Raw genomic sequence first — 24,729 nt, forward strand, 5'->3', positions numbered from 1 at the left:
ACTCCTTCAGGTTTTTATGGAACTGAGTTAATACAAGAAATATAGGTTAAAGTACACAGGATAGAGGCTGTCACACACTGAATGTGCAATAAGTCGTGGGTGATGCCATTCTACCTAGCGTGAATCAGAAAGCTGCCACACTTGGGTCAAATAGAGCTTTTGGGTATTTGTGCTGGCAACACAGACAACTGGCCAATATGGTTTAGCACGAACCTCTAGGCAAATGTTCTTGAAGGTCTTGGGTGGCAGTGTATGGCTCCCCCATCCAGGTTTCTGCACCCACAAATTAGGGGAAACCTCTATCCATGGGCTTCCTGGAAATTTTTATTAGTGAAAATACATTTAACACTTGATACTGTAATTCTCTCCAGCTTAAAAGAAAAGCTGGCAAGCTGCAGATTTTCAGGAAAAACTGGCAGATGATGAAGTACGAGGAGATGAGCAGGCACAGTGGCATGTGAACTGAAAACACGTTTACCATCATTTTAAAACGACTGGAACCCGAGCTGCAGAAAAAGAGGCTTCAAGGGTCTCACATGAGTCTAGTTTCTGCTGCTTTGGGCATAGCTCTAGAGAACTAAAAATGAATAGTTGACATTTTAAGAACCTGGTTATAGTTCCAGTTTAAAGGGCATACACACAACCCTCGCTAAAACTCTCTTGGCAGTTGCCATGACAGCGTTAGGCAGCACCTACCAAGCTCTTTGTTATCCTGGCGAGGATGCTGTACAGAAACATACTCATGACAGACTCTTTACTAATTAAGTGGAAAAGGTTAAAATACATTTCTAGATCCACATGGGCTTTCACCTATGCCTGGACTCAGAAGAGCACATGTTGACATATGAACAAGTCATAACCAAGTGAGTAGTAAGTAAGACAAATAGCGTATCTAAGACTGGAAAATGGTAGAAATGTTTGTATTCTTTTCCCTTCATCATCATCGTCTCCTAATAGGCTGCATCTTACTACTTTAATGAAATGGTCAATTTGAATCACAAAATTTAGCTCCACAAGTCTCTTATTTCACCAACTTCTTAACATACTTTTGTCCTTTGCCTTATTACTTTCAACTCATACCTCCACATGTTAAGCAGATATGATGAAGAAAAATGGTTTCTAAATTAATGAGTTTATATGCTTCCCTTGCCTCCAAACTAAAGCATAGGGAAAGAAAAGATATCGTTGTGGAAGCAAGAAGAGAGGAAAGGTACCCTCAGGGGTGACAGAGGAGGAGCTCATGCTTTTCCACCCTCATTAACCACCCACGCCCCAGGCAGAAACCTGGCACTCTGTGCCTATCAACTAAGCCACACACTGACAGTCCGATCAAGAGAGGGAAATGGACACCTACTAAAAGTCAAGGGTGCCAGACAGTGGCTGAGACACCCCCCACACACATAGCCCTCCTAAATCTCCACAATGACCCACTTTATAGAGGAGACTCAACAGAGTCAGTGTTGGTTGGGAGCCTCTCCTTGTCACAACCCCACGTTTTGTCCTGACAACCAGAGATGATAAAGGCATATAAAGATGATGACCTTGGTGGCAACTTGCTAAGCACTTGTTCCAGACCCTGTGTGAAGTATGCTGGCTTCCTTCTCGCCACCCTCCTCTGCAGCGGGTGCTATGGCAACTCACACAGAGTTTGAGCTGTTTGTTCAAGGTAACCGTTGGCACAGTGTGTGAAGTTTACCCCTGTATTGCTCACATGCTGATTTCGCTGCACCACTATTGGGTTTCAGTCCAGGCATGGCCTTGTAATGCATACTCTAAGAATCTCCTCTGTCTCAAGTTTGTATAAGCATTGCCGACTGTTTATTCTCTGTCTTGTCAACAGAGAGAATAGGGTGGGGCTTCCCATTCTGGTGAGGGGAGGAGACAAACAGGAGACCTGGCCACAAGCAGGAGGAGAGAGGAGAGGACACCACGAAATTACAGCTGGAGTGCAGAAGGCCATAAATGCAACTGCTGTGGAGATTTTGGGTGGAAGGTAGCTAGATTATTTTAGTGGATTAGACTAGTGTAATAATGTCCAGTTACTGTGCATTTAAAACAGTTAAAGGAATCATTGTCTCTCTGTGTCAGTTATTTGGGAACTAGCTAGATTAAAGAAAATTGTTGCTTTATTAATTTCATGTTATAGGTAACAATCCAGAAAGTGGCATGATTTGAACATAGTTCTGTTTAGCTAAGACTTTCCTAAATTCCTGTTTAACTTTCACCAAGTTATCGGCCCTAGCAGGGTCATGTAGCAAGAAGAGACTCAACTTCCCTTACCCCTCCTTTCCCCGCTGTGGGTCACAACCCCTTTGGGGGTCCAGCAACCCTTTCACAGGGGTCACATGTCAGATATCCTACATATCAGATATTTGCATCACTATTCATAATGGCAGCAAAATTACAGTTATGGAGTAGCAACAAAATAATTTTATGTTTGGGGTCAGCACAACATGAGGAACTGTATTAAGGGGGCGCAGCACCGGGAAGGTTGAGAGCCACAGCCTTGGGGGCTTCTTGTGGTAGTCTTACAGTCTCTCTGGTATCGGAACTCCTTCAACATCCCCTCTCTACCCAGGTCAGGGCAGAGTTCATGGAGGAAGCCAACGGGTGTAGTTTAAGGCTGCAACCTCCTCTCCGCCTCCCACTTCTCCCCCACAGCAGAATTTTCAGAAAAAAAAAAAAAAAAAAAAAAAAAAAGCGTAAAAAGGATGCTTTTGCGGGTCAAATTATACTAAGTTGGTAAGAAGACTGATATTTTCCCTAACAAGTCATTAGACACGCTCCGTGAGTGGCATGGATACATAGATTTTTAAGATTTAATAGAAGGCCAGTGAGACAGTTCAGTGGGTAAAGGAATTGGCCACCAAGCCTGAGGACCAGAGTTCAATCCCTGGAACCCATATGGCAAAAGGAGAGAGCTGACTCTTTCAAATTACCCTCTGACCTCCACATGTGTGTTGTGGTACACACACACACACACCACAATAAGTAAGTAAATAAAACAAAGAAATAAATGAAATTTAAAAATTTTCAAAGTGTATCTGGTACTTACAGCTTTACCATGCCGTCTGAGTACCTGGAACATAGCTGCTGGCTACTCCTGTCCTGCTTACGTTGACTCGGCCCCAGCTGGACGAACCTGCAGGCGACAAAGGACAAGGATAAGCTCAGGATGGAAGCACCTGCCATGAGTCCAGCGGCTCATGCCAATCAGAGTGTACTTTCACAATCGTGGTGACAGGACTGAATCACTCCTGCATCTCCACTATCACAGTGTGAAACTCTATAACCCAGAATGCAGGAAGCATGGGGTTGGTTGGGGTGCTTCAATCAACGAGTGACACGCAGAGGGGGAGGGGAATGGGCTGGAGGCCCGTCCAGAGGCAGGGAGGCTGCTAAGAGTCCCGACAACTGACTCAGTTTCCTCAGGAACGAACAATCCTCTCCTTTCTCTCACCCCCCAGCCTCACTCCCAAAACTGCTGTCAGTCGGAGAGGAAGCCAGCTGATGGGCCACTACCACGTCACCCCTCCCCCAGGAAGACTGAGTGGCACTAACCCAAACATGAACTCAGAGCCAAAGAGGACAGCCCTACTCCTGGCTGCGGGGTGGCCGGTACCACACACACACACACACACACACACACACACACACACACACGGCCCATCCTCCCCTCAGAGATGCAAGCTAGTCTGCTCTCCATGGGAGGGGTCAGGGCAAGATCAAGGAGCTGTTTTCCTTCCTGGTTTTCTACCACTTCGAAAGTGTTCCTTTGATGACTATGGATCTTATAATCTTATCGTTTATTTTCTCATAAGGTTTTTTTTTTTGAAGGTCAAATACTACAGAAGCAACAATTATGAGATTCTTAACAGTGCTCCTGACGAACTCCCCAGGGCTTGTTTTCATCTAAGGCAAGTGACAAAGGGTATCAAGCCTGGGGATGGAGGATATTATGTAGCATTAGCTCCACACATTTAAAATTTCTCAGAGAAAGAGTAGAGTTGCTATCACAATAAAAAAATTTAGGGGGGGGAGGGCAGACATTGGCTGCTTTTCCAGAGGATCCAGGGTCCATTCAGACCCACGTGGCGGCTTGCAACCATCTGTAACTTCAGTCCCAGGGGATCTCATTGCCTTCTTCTGGCCTCCTCCCCCGGGGACCAGGCAAGCACGCAGCGCACAGACATACATGCAGGCGAAACACCCATACGCAGAAAAGTGAAATTTAACTAATAAAGAAAGAACATTGCAGCCTGTGCATGAGGCTTCATGGACTAGAACGCCTCCAGGTCTGGTTAAGAGCAAACCAGAGGCACAAGAAAGGCGGAGAAGGGGGACAGCGAGCAGGGCTCTGTGGACAGAACAGAGCCAAAAAACTGAGCAAGCTGGATAGTTGCAGCTCACTCAGTGCAAGAAAAATAGCGGGAGAAAGGGAGGCAAGAGGACAGGCCAGGGCCTGGGCCAGTAATGCCAACCTCTGTCCCCACCCCTCAGTGTTCTGCAGCCTGAGTCCGCTGCGCTCTGTGGCCCTGAGTTAGCTGTGCCCCCGAGTCAGCTATGGCATACATGCCAGTCCAAGACACCATCGTCCGGTGCACAGACTCCAGTGGACACCAGGTTATTGTGACCTGGGGGTGGGAGGGCCACCTGCTGGTTTAGGAAAGAGGAAGGACCTGCGCTCGTTCCTAGCTCTCTGGATCCAAGGAGGCACCAAGAGACCTCTAGTGCCCAGCTGGGACAAGAGTGGGGCCACGCAGTCCATGAGTATGTCTGGGTCACCCCTGGGATAGCTGCCCTGTATGAACTTCTGTAGTTTGGGCAGAATATCCTGCCAGAGGCCCATGCATGAAGTTTATTCCCAGAACCCTGTTTTCTCTGCCTTTTTTGTGTCCCAGCCATGGGATTAAACCATTTTGCTTCCGTATGTACTCCCAACTGTGATGTTCTGCCTTGCCAAAAGCCTAGAAGGAAAAGGGTCAACTGACCATGGACTGAAACCTCCAAATTTGTGAGCCACAACAGACCTTTCTTCTTTTTAGGTTGATTATCTCAACTATCTTTGTTATAGCAGCAGGCAGCTGACTAGCACAAAAAGCTAGTCAGAAGGAAGCTTCCTTTGCCTCCCTCAGTGACTATTAATCACCATTAGTGAGGATGGAGAAGAGTAACGCCTTACACAGGCCTGTGGAAGAAGGAGAAATCTACAAAGGACAGAGTGCTTGCTAACAGGAAGGGGCCACTCACACAAAGGTTAGGAATAATCGGTGACCCCTACCCTTTCCCCTTTCCCTGTAAGCATCAACAGCTGAGAGGATCAGGAGAGTGAAAAGGCACATGTTGTCTAAATCCCAAGACTCCCAGGAAGCATGGGGTGTGTCTCCTGGACTCGTCACTCAATGGCTCTGCACCACTGGACTGATAATCTCTTTTACACCAACTATAGAGGTATTTAAAGACAAATGAAACTCTGCAGAGCCTTAAATGTACAGAAGGGGAAGGTGTTTAAAAATGAAAATTATTCCAGGGTGGATGCCTCCCTGCTGAGCAGCTGTCCCTTCTGGGTGGCCTGGCTGTCAGCCTTCTTAGGCTGCTTGTTTCCCGGGGATGCGGAGGCTGATAAAGCCTGTATCTCACTCCTGAAAGGGGGCAAATGGAATAGACCTTAGAGTCTGAACCAGTAAGGCTCCAGGGAAGTCATGTCTGAGGCAAAACAAGCAAGCAAGCAAACAAACAAACAAACAAACAAAAAAAACAAAAAAACAAAAAAAAAACACCTCGAGTTTCCTTTTGTTTCAACTGAGCCAATGCTCCAGCCCTTGTCAAGTAGTCTCACACTCTGCAGGAGGCAACAAGGCTCGGATACCGGGCCCCACCAGCTGTCCTTCCAGACCACTGCTGCTTACAGGCTGCAGCACAGTTCAGTTACGGAGTTGGAAAGAGAGAACAAGAAAGTAATGCGCTCGAGAGCCTCGGGGCTCTCATGTGTGGTTCCACCCTCAGGGACTGACTTGAATCCTGGTCAGGCAGTGGTGAAGGTTTATTAAGGTGGCAAGATATGCCACATATTTCATGCATCACGGAATAGATCTATCTTAGTAGTCTGAAATAAAAACTGGTACCATCCAGGTCAACGCATATTAAGAGGAAAAGTCCTCCTAAAAAGGAACGGCATTTGCCCTTATATTATACAATTTATGTAAGTTAAATGTCAATGAATTAAGTGGTGTAGCCCTATGGGATGCACAGCTGTCTGAAGGTTACACTGGGCTCAGGTAGTACTTGTGGTAGTCCTGCCAGGTTCCTGACGCTTCAAGGGAACAGGATCTATTACAGAATCTAAGAGCTCTGACTCTCCCCCCATCCATACCTAGTATGGTACCATTTCAGGAAATTGGTGGACTCCATTCTGTGGATTCCCTCCTTTCAGTGAAATCTGGCCTATCCGCACATCCTGAACTGGTATCCTTTCTCAGCTTCTTCTCCCTATTAACCTGCTGCCTCCTGTGTCCACGTTTTTACTTTTCTCTACTTGACACAAACCAAGAGTCATCTGGGAAAAGGGAACTTCAGGTGGGGGCTGCCCCATCAATCTGGTCTGTGGGTGTGTCTGTGCAGCATTTTCTTGATGGCTGATGGAAGCGGAAGGGCCCAGCTTTCTGTGACTGGTGCCATTCTGGGCAGGTGAGTCTGGGCTGTGTAATGACAGTAGCCGAGTGAGCCGCTAAGAAGCACTCCTCCATGCTTCTTTCCTGCCTCAAGGTTCCTGTTTGCATTCCTGCCTCGGGGATGGACTGTGATCTCTAAGCCAGATAAACCATCTCCTCTCAAGTCCGTTCTGCTCAGTATTTATCACAGCAGCAGAAAAGTTGCAGTATATGTTATAATAATCACATGTTTCACTGTTGTTTTTTTTTTCTTTCTTCCTATGTGAAAGTCCCTTACCTGGCATAAATGGAGAGATCTTCCTCTGACAGGCTATCAGAGAGGTTAATTCCGTACACTTCCTTCATGGGCTGGACCACATTCTAGAGTTTTAAGAACAAGAACGGGTTAGAATCATCAGATATTATTTCTGTTAATATTCCCAGAGAGGAAGAAAGTGAGTCTAAGAATTTTTCCACAAAAAGCTGCTCATTAAACTTCAGGTAATGGCTTTCAAAAAAAAATCTGTTTGTTGTGAGTAGTGGCTCATGCCTAGAATCCGGGCACTTGGGAGGCTGAGGCAGGAGGACCGCAGTGAATTTGAGGCTAATCTGGGTTACACAGTGAGTTATAGTACAGTATGGTATGGCATGAGGCCGTGACTCAAAAACAAAAGAACCCCCCCCAAAAAAAACAACCCACAACCTTTAAGAATACTATGATTCCTGTTTCTTACTAAAGTGCCTATTTACAGTTTTTTAAATGTGCTAAATAAACATGGCTGCTGTATATAATGTAGGAGCTTCAATTTCTTCATTTATCTATTTATCTGTTCATTATTTGTTTGGTTTTCCATCAAAGGCCAGACAGTAGACAGTCTGGGCTTGTTGGGTTATATGGTTATATGGCTACCATTCAACTCTGGCATATACTGTGAGCCACCATATGCAATGTAAGTGAGTGGGTCCAAGTGGTTTCCAACACAACTTTATTTTCACAAACAGGAAGTGGCCTGCATTTGGCCAATGTCACCTCACTAACTCCTCAACTCTCAGGAAAAGTTTTTTACTGCACTGTGACTTTTAGCTATTTCTTGAAAGCAACTGTTTCTGTCCGCTTGCTTTCCTTACTATATTAATAAATTGAATTGGACAGGACTCATTTCCACCAGATAGTCAAAGACTCGGGGAGCCAGGTCCCAACACTGCATGCCAAGTGTCCAGTGGGGGAATAAACAGTCATCGAGTGGATGGGATGCTCAAAGATGAGCAGAACTCTCCCAGAGCTTCATGAAGTAGTAAGAAATTTACCACGACAAAGAGGAGCAAAGCCCCAAACATTTCCAAGGTCTAAGCAGAATGAGGCTCTCCTCACGCCTGGGGCGCAGTACTAAAACACTGTGAGCGGGGTAAGGTGACTTTCTCCTGCTCTCGGCCTTTGAGGCAAAAGCAGAATTTTAAAGATCACTTGCCAGAGCCTCGGGCTAGATCACACGTGCTTCCTGCCCCCGCACCTCAGTCACTTTGGCACTGTCCCCGGTGTCGGTCATCTTTACGGGTGTGGAGCGCTGAGACACGGAGCCCTCATCTTCCCTGTCGGTGCCAGAGTCATCCTCAGAGCTGCTGGACACGGCCTCCTCACTGGGAGGCGGCGGGGCGCTGGCTGCTGTTTTCCGCTGCAGGACAGCTTCCTCTCGGTTGCTTTTGTTCCTTTGAGGAGAGGAGTTCTGAATGTGAAGCCTAGTCCAGCTGAGCCTTTGACCGCCATTGTGGATGGCTGTGTCGCGAGCCCAGGTCTGAGTGCAGTATAGGAATATGTGAGAAGCTAGGGTCTAGATCCAAGCCATACGGAGGGGAAGGCCTAGCACTTACCTACACATAATGAAACAGCAGTCACTAAAAGTGAGCCAAACCTTCTCACCATACTGTTAAAATATTTCGCTCTATGTTGCAAAAAAAAAAAAAAAAAAAAAAAAAGAGTAATACTTGGAAACATCTCAGGAAAGAAAAAATGGACTATACCTCATCTCACCAGAGTTAGATATTGTGAAGAAGAAGAGGAGGAGGAGGAGGAGAAAAGAGGGGGAAAAAAATCCATTCTGACCTTCTCCAACTAAAACTTAACCCAACAGTATTTCTGTCCAGCTGCTTATCTGTCCCAGAATCACCTTGGGTTCAAACTCCTCAACACTCTTCTTCTTTTAAACTCTTAGCCTCTGGTCAGGGCTTCATGTGAATCATCTAAAAGGTCATGAATTTAAGGCACAGAAATGGTGCACCTGGAAAACACTTGAATTTGACACTGTGGGTAAATTACACGTTGCTAAAACCCAGTTGTATAAGCACTCCTAAATACAACTGGGATACTGTGCCTACAGTCTTGCCATGACTTCCGGTCCAAGCGGAGGAGCAATGTTACCACTGTAACAGGCAGATCAACTGAGGCAATGAGAGTCTTTGGCCAGAACTACACCCTTCACGCCAGTCTCTCGGTGGGAAGACGCAAACCTGGAGGGTTCCCTTCACGTCATTAGAGACGGAAATGTTCTTCCCGCACATAATATTACAGCCCTGCACAGCCAGCTTGGCAAGTTCTCAGGTATAGTACACTTGCTTTCACGTACAAATGCCAACGAAAAGCAATACGGTGAGTAAAATAACCACCAACGTTCATTAAGTGTTTTATGTTAAGAAACAAAGAAAGCTCGGTTGTTTATGAAACATCTGTTCCCCACCTTTATGCCATGTGTTATGTTCACAACCTAAAGTAAGAAAATATACCCTGTTGCTGAGATTATCATAAATTCTATTTTCAGGAGCGAACATTTTAATGATTCTGGTGCTGTAAATGAGCTACCGGTATAGAAGCAACCAACAGGGATTAAACTCTGTGACTTGACATTATTAGTTCTGGATGGAAATATTACTGCAAGCGCTACTATTTTCCATGAATCTTTAAATTTTCATTCTATATGCAAATCTTACCCCAGTACAGATTTTCCGGTTTCATCTGGTTTTCGCACGGTAAATGGACTTGGATCAATGCCAACGGTCTTAGGCATAAAATCACTGGAAAAAGATGAAGAAAGGTAAAATACTGTATAAATCACCGTGTATGCAAATGAGGCTGGCATTCCTCAAAGTTCACACTCACTGTTTTCCGCTAACCTTGCCTCAGGGTCTATACATATTCCTAACACAATACTCATGAGCGCTTCAGCTGATGGAGCCGCACAAAGCCCATGAGCTAAGAGCTTATGTGACAATGGTGAGTTCCCTTAAAACTGCAGGAGCCCAGGAGTTTTTAATGTAAAGTTGTATCTGCTGGAAAGTGATGTCACCCCAGGCATGGCTTGGACGTAAACCATCTAATTAAATATCACAGTAGCTCTCAGGTAAATAAACCAGTGGCCAAATGTTAAGGCGTTCAGGCCTGTGCACTGAATTTTTAAGCCAGGTCACTGACGGAGGTACACTGATGGACGCATGGATTAAAAGAGCGATGCCCATCCCATCAAGCCAGGGCTGGCTGACAACGCGGCTGTGGTAGTGCTTCGTGTAGAAGCTGACTTAATGTGCCACTGACTGAGCCAAGTCCTTTCTCTGCATCCAGCTCCATCCTGCTGTCACCGCAGAAGCCAGAAGCCAGACACAGCGCCTAACAGTGCCAACAGGCCAGGAGTTCTGTGAGCTCGGCTGAGATCCCTGGCTTCCAATGAGGGTCTTGCTCCCATGCTGTGCCTGGATGATACTTTTTTTTTTTTTTTTTTTAAAGGAAACAAAATAATCTTGGATCTGGCTCAAAATGTCTATCTAATTTCATCTTCTTATTTTTCTGTTTTGTTTTCTTGAACAAGGTTTTGCTGCATAGACAAAGTTGGCCTTGAGCTCATCTATGTCCCAGGCTGGCCAAGGACGCACAGCAATCCTCCTGCCTCAGCCTCCCAAATGCTGAGATGACAGACCTGAACCATCTCACTGGTCAAATGTCTCTATAAAAGTCTGAAAGTGTTGTGGCCATGCAACTGGATTTTTTTCTTTCTTTCTTTCTTTTTAAACACATAGGAAGAAGGAGAAAGAGAAGAGGAGGAGGGAGGAGGAGGAGGAAGAAGAGGAGGAGGAGGAGGAGGAGGAGGAAAGCATCTGCAGATTCCACATGTATGAACTTGCTTGCTCACTAAAATATAAGTGTAGCCACAACCCCCCACCCCCACCCCCAGGCACGTGCTTGTCACCCAGTTCTCAAGCTCCAGTGGAGGCTCAGAAGGTCAGAAGGTGGGCTCTGTCTTCATTTTCTGCCCTCACACTATAAACCAGTGTCCTTTAAGCCATCTATTCAGGGCCACTTTTTCACATTTGTGTGAATTTTCTGTTGGTAACTGTGCTGTTTAAAACGGTCCCTGAGTACAAGGCTGAGCCTATTTAGTGTTTCTAACAATACGCCTGTGATGAGCCTTGTGGAGAAAATACGTGTTAAATAAGCTTGGGTTATACTGACTTAGCTATTAGTGCAATACAGGGAGGGGAGGAGAGGGGAGGGAAAAGGAGGAGAGAGGGGGGATGGGAGGGGAGAGGAGGGGGAGGGGTTAACTTTACATAGACAATGGCTGACCTAAGATGAACAGCCCAGCTTTTCTACTGCCATGAATTCAATATTAGCCCTCAGTTTCTACATTCACTAAAAAATACTGTGTTGATTCCAAATGTTAAATTAGGGCTAGCAGAGGACAGATTTCAACACATCAAATAAGGGCAATTAACCCAGTTGGCTAATGAGGGAGTTGAAGTGACAGGCTTCCTATGACCAGAGGCTTTCTGACTCAAGGACCACCTCTGAGCAGCTTGCAGGACAGATTTCTGGTAAAGACAGACAGACCTCTATGAACCAGAGAAACGAGAGCTTCCCAATGCTTAGAGCTCCGCGGTGCCCACTACATACCGTGCTGAACTGGTCATGGCCAAGCAAAAGGTGTCATCAAAACTACTCAGTTCATAGGGCCGGAAGAACTCATTGTGAATATCGATCTCTTCTTCCCGCCTGTGAAATTTCTTCACTATCAGCTTCTTTAAGTTTGCAGCACACATAACTGAGGGGGGGGGGGGAAAAACCTTCCTGTTACTCAGAACACCACGAGAGTACCTCCAGCACACGTTCGTACAAAAGCGTCAGCAATCTCAGAAGGCCCTGTCACGTCTGTGCTGGAGACGGCACTGACAAAGTTTTCTCGGCTCCTGAACAAAAGGCAACTCATATCTGCCTGTAACAGCACTAGAAGGGGTCTGTGGAGGTCCAGAGAGATAGAAATTTAATTATTCATTCCCTTGAATTTCTTTTTACTTTTAAATCCCACCCATCAGTCTAGCTTAAACAAATAAACACCAGCTCTTCACTAAATCTCTTATTATTCACACCCAATTAATGGTCGCTGTGAAAGTCCTTTCTAGGCCAGGTTGATGGCTCAGCAGGGAAAGGTGCTTGCAGCCATGTCTAAGCAGGGATCCACATGGTGAGGCCCATGATCTCCACACACACACATACACAAACACGGCCACACAAAAATAAACAAGCAAACAAACAGATAAAGAGCTTTCCATTCTCCCCAAATGACCAACCTGTGTTAGAAATATTATTAATCATTTTGTCCAGAGTTTCAAGTTACACATTCTTGAGAAATAAATGAATAACAATTTAAAAACCCCTGCTCTGAACTTCCTCAACCCAAATTTCAGTTGTAGAACCCTGGCTTAAATAGACCCCTCACCTGCTACATTTTTACAAGTGGAAAACTGGTTGCCCAAGGGCAAAATAATGCATTACCAATATAGCCATGGAGTCAGGGCTACATTATAGCTAAAGTTGGGGAATTGCTTAAATTCAGAAACATCATTCTAATGTGCAGTGCATTTTAGTATATTCCTTTATATAATCTCTCTTGCTTTTCTCACACAATAACATTTAGTTTAAATGTGATTAGAATGTACTTTTATACATATATCTGTACATTTTTCACTGTTTAATGATAGAAAAAAAATTGTTTAATTTCTGCAGGTGAATGAGTCCTTACTGCCTCTCCATCTCTCCAAGATATAAAAGCAAATTTTAATATGAAATATAATCAGTCCTACTTTGAAATGAATTATAAAATCAGACAAATGTTTGCCCAGCTTATCTGGCAGCTATAAGCCATGACACAGGAGGCAACGGCCTACTCAGAAGGAAGTATAACTGCCTCTACCTATACAATGCTAAAAGATGGCACCGTCCCCCAACAAAACAGCAGTGTCAAAATGAATCCATTTCTTTCTATAACACAGGGTATCAAATGCTGATGCTTTCAGTCCATCTGGGCATAGTTTCAAAGTACGTGGTAGGAAACGCAAAAGAAGCAGGTACTCACCTTCGTCGTAAGGCAGCGGCAAATGCTTTACCACCTCTGGTGTCCACCAGTAAGTGTAACTACAAAATTAAAGGGGACAAGAGGAGCCAAACGTAAATGATGGCTTTCTACAGTTACGTCAAAGATCCTTTTTTCTCCTGTGATAACACATGGGCAGAGCTTTTCACATAGTAGGTCTTCATATGCTAAACTGTTTCTCATGCCCTTTCCTGCTTCATCTCCACTGGAGATTTGCAAAATGCCAAGATACTCTGCTGCTGTTTATTTAGCTAAATGGCAGGTTTGCATCAACTATGCAGACCTGAGGCTCCTCCTCCGGGGACAGAGTCACCTGGTGGACAGTGAGACCCTGAGCCAGGTCTGGTCCTCTGAGAGCTAAGGCTGCTCTTCTACTCTGCCATGGCCTGTGTGTGTAGCCGCTCAGCAGAATCATCAAGGAGCAGCAGTCCTGATGAAAAAAATTCCACAGGGTACAATTTGAGCCCTGTTCATTTTAGCTGAGAAGATGGGCCACTTAAATGCAGAGGCCAGAACCAGGATAGGGCACTTCAACTGCCTGGCCTTCTGCTGGGAGATCATCTCTGGGCTATAGAGAGAGAACTGGGACAAATCCTGAAATCCAGAATTACATTTTAAATCAAATTCTAATGAAATAGGGATTCCAGGAGAAAGAGTCATGTCAAAATTTATGAGTGCTAGATAGTGAAAGAATACACATGAATTTAAAGGAAAGCCAGACTCCCAATAGTTTACAAACAAAGCCTCTGGCCCAAGCACTACAAAGAAAATGTAGTGCTTGAAAAGATAAAAATGCTGAACTTATGATCCTAATTATGAAAAAAAAAAAAATGGAAGAACATCCAAATGCTCCTGGCAGGATGTCATCTAGAGATGGTGGGCTGAACCCACTGGGAAGGACAGGAAAAGGAGCAGGCAACCTGAGGAACTGGGGTGGGAGCCATGCTGACACCAGAAAAGGAAGCCTGCGGTCTGACCACATGCAGGGGCTTAATTCAATTGCTCACCATTAATCAATCACCTACACTGTATCAGACACTGCTCTGAGAATTCAAAGAGCTGAAAATAACAGCCACGTACATGGTAAGAGGGAGTGTGGACAGCCCAAGACAGAAGCAAGCCACGGACTAAGCCAAAGCGTCCTGGAGCAGGTGAGATCCTTACTTCTTTGGAAATGGCTAAATGCCCAAAGTGAGAGGAAGACAGACCCCAACGGGCACACGTCAGCAAAAGAGACATCAATCCCAGCAAAGTTAGAGCCTCAAATTTTCCACAGGGATAGGTTGTGAGTAACCTAAAAAGATACATCACAAATTGAAATAAGCCACGTCCATACTAACTTCATTTTCTTTTGAGGGCAGAGATTTAGGACCAACTGTTAGAAAGGCACGTGCACGGAAGTATATGTGTACCTTCTACTCTCTGACGACAGTCGGGCAAAGGAAGACAACAGAGAAGACGTCAGGCAATGTAGGAGGAACTGACTGAAAACAGGCTGCTTACAATTTGCTTGCTTAGGAAAAAAGAAGCCGGCACTGTCTAAAGAACGAGTTTGACCTTAGAATGCACCATACAGACATGCTTTGAACACAAATGGCCCCCACAGGCTCATATATTTGAGCGCTTGTTTCCCAGTCGGTGGAACTGTTTGAGGAAGGCTTGCGGGCGGCCCTGTTGGAGGGGCTGTGCCACTGGAATTAAGCTCCGAGGTTTCAGAAGCCCATGCCAGCCCAGCCCCTGTCTGCACCCTGCTGTGGAACCGAGGTGAGCCCTCGGCGGCTGCCCTAACGCCCTTCGGGCCACCGTGCCCCCTTCTGTTGATGCTCACGGGCTCACGCTCTGAACCTGTGGACGAGCCTCCAGTGAAACGCTCTCTTTTATAAGTTGCCTTGCTCATGACGTCTCTTCACCGTGACAGAAACAGGTGGACTAAAACAGGTGGACTACTAGAATTAAGAGATACCTTTGCCTCACTGACTTGAGACCAGGCCACACGTTTTAAGCTATGCGATAGACTACGTTTCCTTAAGTAATAGAAAATGGTTTCAGAAATTTTTTGTTTGTTTTTTGAAAAGCCTAAGTCCTCAGTCGGTCTCGGAAATAAAGAAGCCCATGAAAAGACATGCCTGGGAGAGGAAGAAGTGAGACAAAGAGAGGATGAGAGGGCTTAAGGGAGGTGGAGGACAGTCTTTTCCCCTGTACTAACTACCGGTGCATTTGCTCACAGGCACAATATCCGCACGGGGCAGAGACCTGCTTTGGGGCTAGGGGTCACGGAACAGGAGACTGAATGTCGGACATTCTCTGGAACATCTTCCTTTGTGTACAACACCCCATAAGTCATTCTTTTCTTTTTAATCACTGCTATTAAGAGAGCTGAATCCACTGGGTTACCATGCTTAAAAAGACTTTTTTAAGATAGATTGTCTTTTAACTGTAGTAGCTACCTTGAGAGTTCCTTGGAACAAGGCATATGAACATGAATAAAGTGGTCAGTGTATGTGAAGAAGTCAGAGAAATAAAGACAGGGCAACAGCATCCTTAAGACTGACAACTATTTAAATGATCCCAACCAAAAAAATATCAAAGTGTTAAATGGATGGTGTCTTAAGATGACGCACCACAGGTTCTACTCAGCATTCTTCACCCAAGACTTTGAGATAAAGATGGCCAGCAGATTGGCTCTGAAGAAGTGTTTTATGCACTTCTTAATACTGCAGGAGTAGTTAATTAGTAAAAAGGATGCGCTTAACGACCTTTTCTTTCTTGTGGAAGCAGGAAAGGCGTATACAGGCACAACAAGAATGGTGACCACATGGCAGTGTGACATGGGAAGGGAGTGCAGTTACCACCGTCACAGCAAAATGCTGAAAATAGCAACAGTAAGTAGTCTTACACTTAATGACAGAGAATTCAGACACCGACGGATGGTCCCAGTGATCACATAACCAAGGAGGAAAGCAGACTAACCTCTGACCACTACTGCAGCCATGGCCACAAGCTTAGGACAGACTCTGTTATCAACTGGAACACCCAGGGACAGCACTGCAGACACCAAAGCCTCTGACAAACAGCTGGAGCACTGGGGGCTATTTAATCTGAGGAAGAGATTCTGAATATATGAATTTATCTTTAAATGTTTAGGGCTATCAAGGCAGATGAGGAAACCACCTTCTAAAGGGCGTGATGGGCTGAGGGTGTCAGCACGTAAGATTTCAGTGAAGCAGCTCTCAGCATGGGGCGAGAAACAACTGCGCAAGCGACAGTGGCAGTAACCAGCGCCTAACAGGGGCACATTCTGACCACAAACCCAGGCTTGCCAAAGCATAGAGTAGACAGGGAAGTCACATATCAGACTGTGAGCAGGGCCAGAAAATACCACCCCCCCCAAAAAAAAAATTAATGAAACAATGTGCAGTATCTAAGGACAGGCTGGGGACGTTATAAACAGTTCACTGGTATCCGAGGGAGTAAATGACACACTAGCCCGGCTTCCGGCAAAGGCTCAGTGAAGGGTTTGAACATATCAACACATGTGGGATTCAGGACAACAGAAGCAGTCACTGCAAACAGCCTGAATACTTGGGAGAGTTGGTTTTATGTCCCTCCCCTGCCCGTGAAAACATGCCATCACTGGGGAACACAGAGGAGGTACAGGATAGCTACCGAGGTTGAAAACACAGCTTAAACATAATCAAGTGTCTATTGCTATTCCATCATCCAAGTGAGGAAACGGTGCCCATCTTTCCAGATTTGATGGGCGCCCTGGACGATTTTTAGTAAATGCTAAAACGAGATAATCCCTTAGAGAACAGCAGGAATGGGAACGCCCACAGGACTCGCTGTGTGCTAAGGTTTTAAATGATCTCATCCGATCCCCAGGGAAATACAGTTTTCCTGAGAAGGAACTGAATTAGAGTAGCTGATCGACTTCACGAAAGGTCTCTCGGTGTCAACTATTGGGAGGTGTACCAGGGCTCTGCTGCGTCAAGACTGTGCTTTCTCACTTATACCTCAAGATGTCCTTGTGAGACCCAGGGCCGTCTCCTTTCCACTGAGGGGAAAACGAGGCATCAGGGGTAACTAACAGGCCTCAGAGCCACGTGAGCTCAGCTGAGTCCAGCATGTGAGTCCAGCACTATCTGTTACGGCCACTGGCTTAACCTTTCCTCTGCAATGGTAATTATCTCAATTTAACAGTCATCAAAATAACCTATATAGCTGGGTGACGATAAAAACACCCCAAACCACACACAGAAATGCCTCTTGGAGTGACAAGCTCTGTTTATGAGTAGTATCCATTGATGATTTATATGAAACAGGCTCTGATATTGTAGGGGGAAAAAAACAGTGCAGCAGAGTAATCCCGTTATCTACTGTGATAAGGCTGTGTTTGAAAGCACTCTTGCTGAATCATCTAAGCAGCTGGATAGTTCAGCCGAGGCTCATTCTCTCTGCACCCCAGTTCCCTATTTTAGGATATGGGGCTGTAACACCAGCTTCCTTCTGTTCCCACACGTGGGCCCCCAAACCCGCCTGCTTCAATTATGTAAGCCAAGGTAAGCAAGGAGCTTTACCCTTGCAAATATGAAGATAGTTTTTGCAGTACAAAGTGGAGTGTTGGTTGTTTCCATGTTTTATCCTAATAGCAAAAACAACCTCATTTACCTCCAGTCAGGCACCAGCAACGCTAAATGCAAGTGTTTACACACACTTCATTAGACATAATTCATTCAAAACTTTCCTCAGTAAGATCGATAACAATCATTTATTAACAATAACTATAATTTAAAACTCAGAGAGCTCTATTTATAGGGGGGAAATGATGCATCAAGGTATTTATTCCAACGTGAGCTGATGAGAACAGAGGTACAGCAACCCCTGAGACTTTGCTAACATTTCAGATGTTCCGGTAGCCACACAGACATCTCCAACGCCATTAACGTCTTTGATTGTCTGTGGTCTGCGCACACAATGAGCACAGGCTGGCGACAGCTCACAGCGCTGATAAAGCAGCTTCGCTGCACCTACCTGAGGCCGTGAGAAGAAAGCCAGGCTCAAATCCCCATGTCCGGTCATACCAGCACAGAGATCCTTACTCTGTGCTGCACAGCCTGGCAGCTAAGTTCTCCCGGTGACTCTGTGGGGTGCCCGCCTGCCCAGATGAAGCTTAGGGGACTTAAAGAGGTCATCTAGAGCCACATACCTGCAGGTGTCCCAACTCAAATTCCCTCAACTCGGGAGCTCACGCGCAACTTGTGAGTTCGTGTTACCTGACAACATACTAAACTGCCATTTGGGAAAACTGTTCATTTCTTTCCAGAAAAATCTTAGGGGCTAAAGGTTGACCCGCCTCCACTCCTGGAGGCCTCAATTTTGCAGCACGTGCTAAGATGAAAGGCTCGCACCTCCATGCTCGGCTCTGGTGAGAATACTGTCACCGCTTTAACTATAAACAAACAGCCTGTACCGGTGAATGACTCCAGAAGGCCAAATTGGCAGCAGTGGTTATCTGCCACCCGAGTCACTGCTCTGCTGGGCTCCTGTTTGGACTATTAACCCAGAGCTATTCATGCTGGAAGGAGGAACATTGGAGAACATTCTGCGACTCTGATGTAACAAAGGAAACGCTGCTCAGCTACCGCTCCTGAAAACTCCAAGACCGAGTCCTTGGGTCTTGGATTTCTTTCTCCGTTGCAGGAAATGGTCAAGAGTAAAGTTGCTGGCTGGCTTTAGGAGAGCTGCCCCGCACTCCCTGACAGAGTCCTGAAGATGGACCTGGGTCTCAGGGACCATGCAGAACAACCAGCTGCCATCCATGACTGGCCAGGAAGTCACAAGCCCAAAGGGACAGCACTTGCGCTACGACTCACTGCCTTATGCTATGTGTTCATCTCACACAGCGGGTTTTCAAAACAGCGACGACTCTGCCTTTACAGGACAGGCTGGTGGTGGGGGGAGGGGAGGCGCGGGTACCTTCTTCTAGGTGGTAAGAGGCTCATGGTGTTTTTGTGATGCAGATAAAAGTCTGTGGGGAGTTCCCAGAGATGAGGTTTCCCTTCTGCGGGGTGGAAGACACCCAGGAAGAGGTTGATGGAATCTTGTCTGTCAGCATCTAAAAAGCAAAAATACCTATTTCAGAAAGCCCGTTATTGATGCAGATACCCAGGGAGGATATCTTCTCAGTGGACGTGGATCCACCTGTAGCTTCACAGAACAGGTCTCTGAAAGAGACGCACTGATATTGCACACTCCATACACACACATACAAACTCCATCATCTGTGTTCTGAGGAGAATGAAAACCTGGCTTCTGAATGATGTCTCCCTCTCACTCGGTGCCTCTCATAATCCAGGGGACAGGGGACACAGACTGCTTCTTGAATGTCAACTTCAAAGTCACACAATACTGAGAGTGGTTTTACTTGTAGAGTAAGAACCTATCCTCAGCCTTTATTAACTCACACTGTGTTCTAGAGACAAGCAGAGCGATGGGAAACGAGACGACCGGATTCCTGCAGGAACCCTGCTACACGGCCTTGACTGGGTTAGCTGCGTAGACTCCCGCTCTAACCGTCCTGTCCTTTCCTCAGCAGAGACGCTCTTTGCAGCATCTCAGCCCCTCAGCTGTGACAATGAAGATGGCAACGGCACATGAGAAGCGTCCTCATCCTAGCTCTTCAAGCACCTCAGCCCCGTCCTCCCACACCGTGCGGCCAGCTGACAATCCCGGCTGGCACACGTCTATGCTCTGCAGTAAACAACCACACTGAAGTGCTCTTGGCGCCCACCTTTCTCATCTGCACTCTTCCCCCTCCCCCCCCAGCTCCCTTTATCCTTCCCCCGCATTTCTTTCTCACCATTCTTGTCCCAGAGGCCTCAATATTCAAATCAAGTTTTTCACAGATATTCAGTAACCTCTTTCTGAAAACAATGGAGGACCAAGCAGAAAGCACAGAAGAAGCGCCTGCTACAGGACCAGTAAAATAAAATTTATTTTCTTCCGACAGCTACAGTGAATACATACACCTCAGGTTGGTATTGGGTTATCTTATCATTTTAGCAGAAGCAAACAAAATATCAAATATGAATGTCTATATTGGTATTTTGACAGGAATCATTCCATTGAAACAGCACTTAGCTTAAGAGGGATATGTGTATGCTGAGTATCCCTGGGGTCTTTTCTTCTACTTGCTGAGAGAAAATGAGGATTCCGTGATACAGGCATCACCACCCCAATCTGTACCTCTTTTCATGGCTGCCCTCAGTGACCTTATTCTCTCTGACTCTTGAACAGACTCATAGAGCTTGATGATCTGTCTCATCCAGTGCCCCAGAACATCCTAATTCTACCTAAAGCAGCTCTCTGTTTTAAAGCCATTCTGTTGAGGAATTTCACCTTTTAACTCTAACAGCATCTTCCTTAAAATTTCAGCAAGTATGGCAAACATGGAGGAGGCGATGAGCATTCCCCATGCCAGACTGATAATCCTTCAGAGATCATCAGGAGTTCCTGAAGCCATCGCTGTTGTTACAACAGTCTCTCTGTGGCAGCACAGTCACCTAAGCTTGGGCTACAAGGCCACCCTAAAAAGCCTGAGCATTGACTGGACGCTTTGTTTTTCCTAAATAATTTATTTATCTTATGTTTAGGGATGTTTTGTCTGCATGTACCACTGCACACCAGAAGAGGGCATCGGATCCCATGGGACTACAGTTTATAGACAGTTGTACATCGCCATGTAGGTGCTGGAAATTGAACTCAGAACCTTTGAAGAGCAGCCAGTGCTCTGAGCCATCTCTTTAGCTCCAGACTTCTCTCTCTCTCTCTCCTGGCTTTTTGAGACAGGGTCTCACTATGTCACCCTGGCTGTCCTGGAACTCACTATGCAGACCAGGCTGCCCTCAAACTCACAGATACTTGCTTATCTCTGCCTCCCAAGTGCTAGGATCAAAGACATGCACCACTGTGGCTGAACACTTTAAACTGCAAAATAAACTAGCCTTTTCCTGCAAGATGGTAACACGTTGGCTATGAGCAAATACTCAACAGAGGTTGGTCTTCTCTAGTGCAGTAGGTATGAGGACAAAAGAGTGCTCATTCCTATACTCAATGATTCTTTAAGAGCAACAGAACCTATGAGCCATTCAAATGCCAGTGTAGTACTAACTAAATGGCACAAGACTAAATATAAATGATGTTTAAATTAATTGTCCAAAAAACATTTTGGAACTAAGTTATCTGTTGTTCTAATATTAAGTTTGTGATGAAGTAGCCTCTTTTAACAGTAAAAGAAGGAAATACTGTTCGATAAATAGTACTTTCGAACTGTCATGGAGAAGAATGAAATTAGATTCCCACCTTGCTCCATTTAATGAAACAAATACTTCTGAAATATAACAATGGCTCAAACCAGCACCCAGTAGAAGCAAGCCGGTGTAACATCAAAAAGGAGGAGACAGAACCAATGAACATACAAAACTTTGCTAGTTATCAAACAAGTGTTGGCTAAGCCATTTCTACTACGTTGGTAGAGACTTTCAGACTTTGTTGAAAGGAACATTAGCTGATGAACATTTTCTGAGGGAATCCATGCCTTTGCCTGTCAGCTTGACTGGACCAAGCGACTCCCAGCTGAGTGAAAAACAGCTGAGCATGGCTGTGAGGGTCTTCCAGAGACTGTGACATTGTTTGAGGTGGTGAAACACAGGAGGTGGGCCCATTTGGCAGGAGTAGGTCAGTGGGGACATGTCCTTGGGAACTGTCCTGCCTGGCCCCTTCCTGCACCCTCCTCTGCTTAGGTGGGATAGCTCCTTCCGCAGCCCACATCCTACCTTGGTGATACCTTACCCAAGCACACAGGGCCAACCAAGCATGGGCAAACTCTACAAAGACATGGAATAAACCAAACCTTTCTTCCCTTAGGTTTGTCACAGTGATGAGACTAATACATTAAGGCCCTGAAAGATAATTTTACCTTCTGATCTAGTAAATATACTTTTAAATTTCACATAAGAAAAGGTAAGAGGCAAGCAACAGGCGTGTTCAAAGATGTTTGTTCAGGAACATCCCAATGTACAATAAAAAATAACTAAATGATAACACTTCTAAAGGATAAAGTACCATAATGCTACTAAACAATCACGCTGTAGAAGAACAGTAAATGTCACAAAGGTTATTCACATCATCTCACAGAGCCAGAGAGATTATAAACCATGTGCATAAAAAAGGCAGAACAATTAGGTTTGCTTAAACACGAGCAAGGGGCCATCTCTAGAGGGGGACTATGCTTTATTTGTGAGATACTCTGCACCTTCTAAAATTAACATATATTACTTTAATAACTGAAAAACTCATTCTTTCTAGAACCTTCCATTTACTTTACTGGAGATACAGGTTAATGAGAACCTGGCTGTTGGAGTTGTGTAATTTAGTAAGAAACTGTGTGTGTGTGTGTGTGTGTGTGTGGGTGTGTGTGTGTGTGTGTGTGTATGAGTGTGTGTGTGCTTGTGTAAAGGAAGGTACTTTCAGAAGATGTAAATTCAGTGAAGAAGATGACAGTGATTGGAGGAGACAAGGACAGGGACTGGGGAGTTAGGGAAAGGGAGGAAGCTAACACTTAGACTTAAAATATGAAGGATGTAGTCTATAGACCTTGGAGAGTAAAGCCCTCTGGGGCAGGACTGAGAACTGCCAAGGCCTGAATGGAAAACAAGCTGAGCAAAACCAGAATGGGGCGGAGCCCGGAGAGGGTACAGGGTGGCACAGGGTGGCGGCAATGGGGAGCGCCCAGGACCACAGACAGAGGGAACCATGTCCCTGGTAGTCCTATAGGTCGTGGGAAGAAATTTGATTTTATATAATAGAAATCCCTAAAAGAGCTGATTTTTTGTTTAGTTTTGTTTTGTTTTGAAGAGGGGGGTGATGAGATCTGATTTAACTTTAAAAAGTATACATCGCACTGGCTGCTCCGCTAGGTAGAGAGATTTCACTTGCAGATGAGTCAGAGGCTCAGCAGCTGGGAGGTGTGTGGCTCCCGGCAAAGTACTTGTCTGGCGTGTAAAAGCCTGGGTTTGGTCCCCAACACTGTGAAGAGCGGGGAGGGGAAGGAAGGAAATAGCAGGAGGATCTGATTTGTATTTTGGAGGTCGAGTCAACAAGATTTGCTAACACAAGCCGAGACCGGCACGGATGACTGACAAGAGAACGAGAGGACTCAAGGATGGTTCTTTGGTTTCTGAATCAAATGACAGGTATTAAGGGCAAAAATCAGGAGAGAAACAGGTTAAATTGAGACTTTCTGAGTCAGAAATGGTAAGGTCGAAGGGAGTGTGTGTGTGTGTGTGTGTGTGTGTGTGTGTCTGTGTGCATGTGTTGTTGGGGGGTCAAATATAGGCCATTACACATGCTGAGGAAGTGCTGTATCACTAAACCAAATCTCTAGCTCTTGTTTTTATGAGTCAGGGTCTCACTGTGTAGCTTAAGCTGGCTGTGAACCTGCTGTGTAGTCCAGACTGACCTTGAACTTAAGATCATTCTGCCTGAGTGTCCCAAGTGCTGTGATTACGGCATGTCCTACCAAGCACAGTTACTTTGGGACTCAGAAGAGATATATGGTAGGAAGAAAATAATCTGGACCTAACACCTTTGTTCCCTAGTGTCATACTTAAGAATATTTTACATTGTATTGCACAAAGTATTTTGCAAATATAACTGAGTTATGAATAACAACTTTAGGATAATAGGGAAATTATTCTGAATTATCTGTAGCTATGTGAATACTTTAAAGACAGAAGAGGAAGGCTGAGGGAATGGTGTAGGGAATTTAAAGCACTAAATGGATTCAGTGCACCAACGAGGGCTACAAAACAAAACAAGGCATGAGCCAATGAGTATCTCTAGAATCAGAGCCAGCCGTCCAGGAGAACATGAGACCTCAGTCCCACGACTGAATTCTGCCCCCAACCAGAAAGAGCCAGGAAGCCTCTAGATAAAGCCCAGGTTAAATGACATGCTGCTGCCATGCAAGGCAGACTCCAGGCAGATATGCATGGCTTCTGCATTTGGCTGTGAAAGGAGGCTCTTCTCAGCTCTGGTTTTCTCAATGAAGTGTGAGCCAGTCAGCAGCCGAGGTTGGGTGCCGGAGAGAAGACAAGGCATGGAGCGGCCATTCTAGGGAGCTGGACAACAAACACACTAGAGGAGGTCACAGACCGCCAAGCCGTCTGCAGTGTGTTCTGTGCAGCCTAAAATGAGAGTGACAGCTGACAGCCCCTTTGGCCACAGGAGCAGTGAAGAGACTTGGCTTTCCTAGAGTTACCAATGGCAGTCCAGATGCCAGGAGGGCCTTTCTGCAACTGTTTTCTCTGCTAGAGCTGAACAGGGTATGCTCACTAAAATCTGTTGTCGTGAGTATGCGCTCAGAGGATCATCTTACTGTTAGTGATAAGTTAAAGCGTTCTCCACACGTTTCTTTTAACAGATGAGCCGACAAGGGTAAAGGACGTGGTCCCCACAGAGCACCTCCTGGCGCTGGGGAAATCAGCTCAGTACCATCTTTGGTAATCACCTGTGTGTGAGCATGGCGGTCTTCAGCGCCTTTGATCTTCTGAACTCTGTCCAAAGAGGACACAGTCCACTTCTATGCATGCACTACATTTAAATTA

At 45.6% G+C, this 24,729-nt stretch overlaps 1 protein-coding gene across 1 annotated transcript in view; it reads right to left on the reverse strand.

The window, feature by feature from the left end:
- Positions 1-24,729, reverse strand: part of Fig4 (FIG4 phosphoinositide 5-phosphatase) — a 105,265-nt gene that overhangs the window by 26,386 nt on the left and 54,150 nt on the right. Inside the window, exons 16-22 of the mRNA XM_021648660.2 lie at positions 19,040-19,178; positions 13,046-13,104; positions 11,587-11,734; positions 9,633-9,716; positions 8,162-8,357; positions 6,949-7,031; positions 3,056-3,142 (exon numbers count right to left, since the gene is read on the reverse strand). Coding sequence (XP_021504335.1) covers positions 3,056-3,142; positions 6,949-7,031; positions 8,162-8,357; positions 9,633-9,716; positions 11,587-11,734; positions 13,046-13,104; positions 19,040-19,178 — 796 coding nt within the window. The remainder of the gene's footprint in view (positions 1-3,055; positions 3,143-6,948; positions 7,032-8,161; positions 8,358-9,632; positions 9,717-11,586; positions 11,735-13,045; positions 13,105-19,039; positions 19,179-24,729) is intronic.

Source organism: Meriones unguiculatus, chromosome 20 (genome assembly GCF_030254825.1).
Source record: "Meriones unguiculatus strain TT.TT164.6M chromosome 20, Bangor_MerUng_6.1, whole genome shotgun sequence".
NCBI lineage: Eukaryota > Metazoa > Chordata > Mammalia > Rodentia > Muridae > Meriones > Meriones unguiculatus.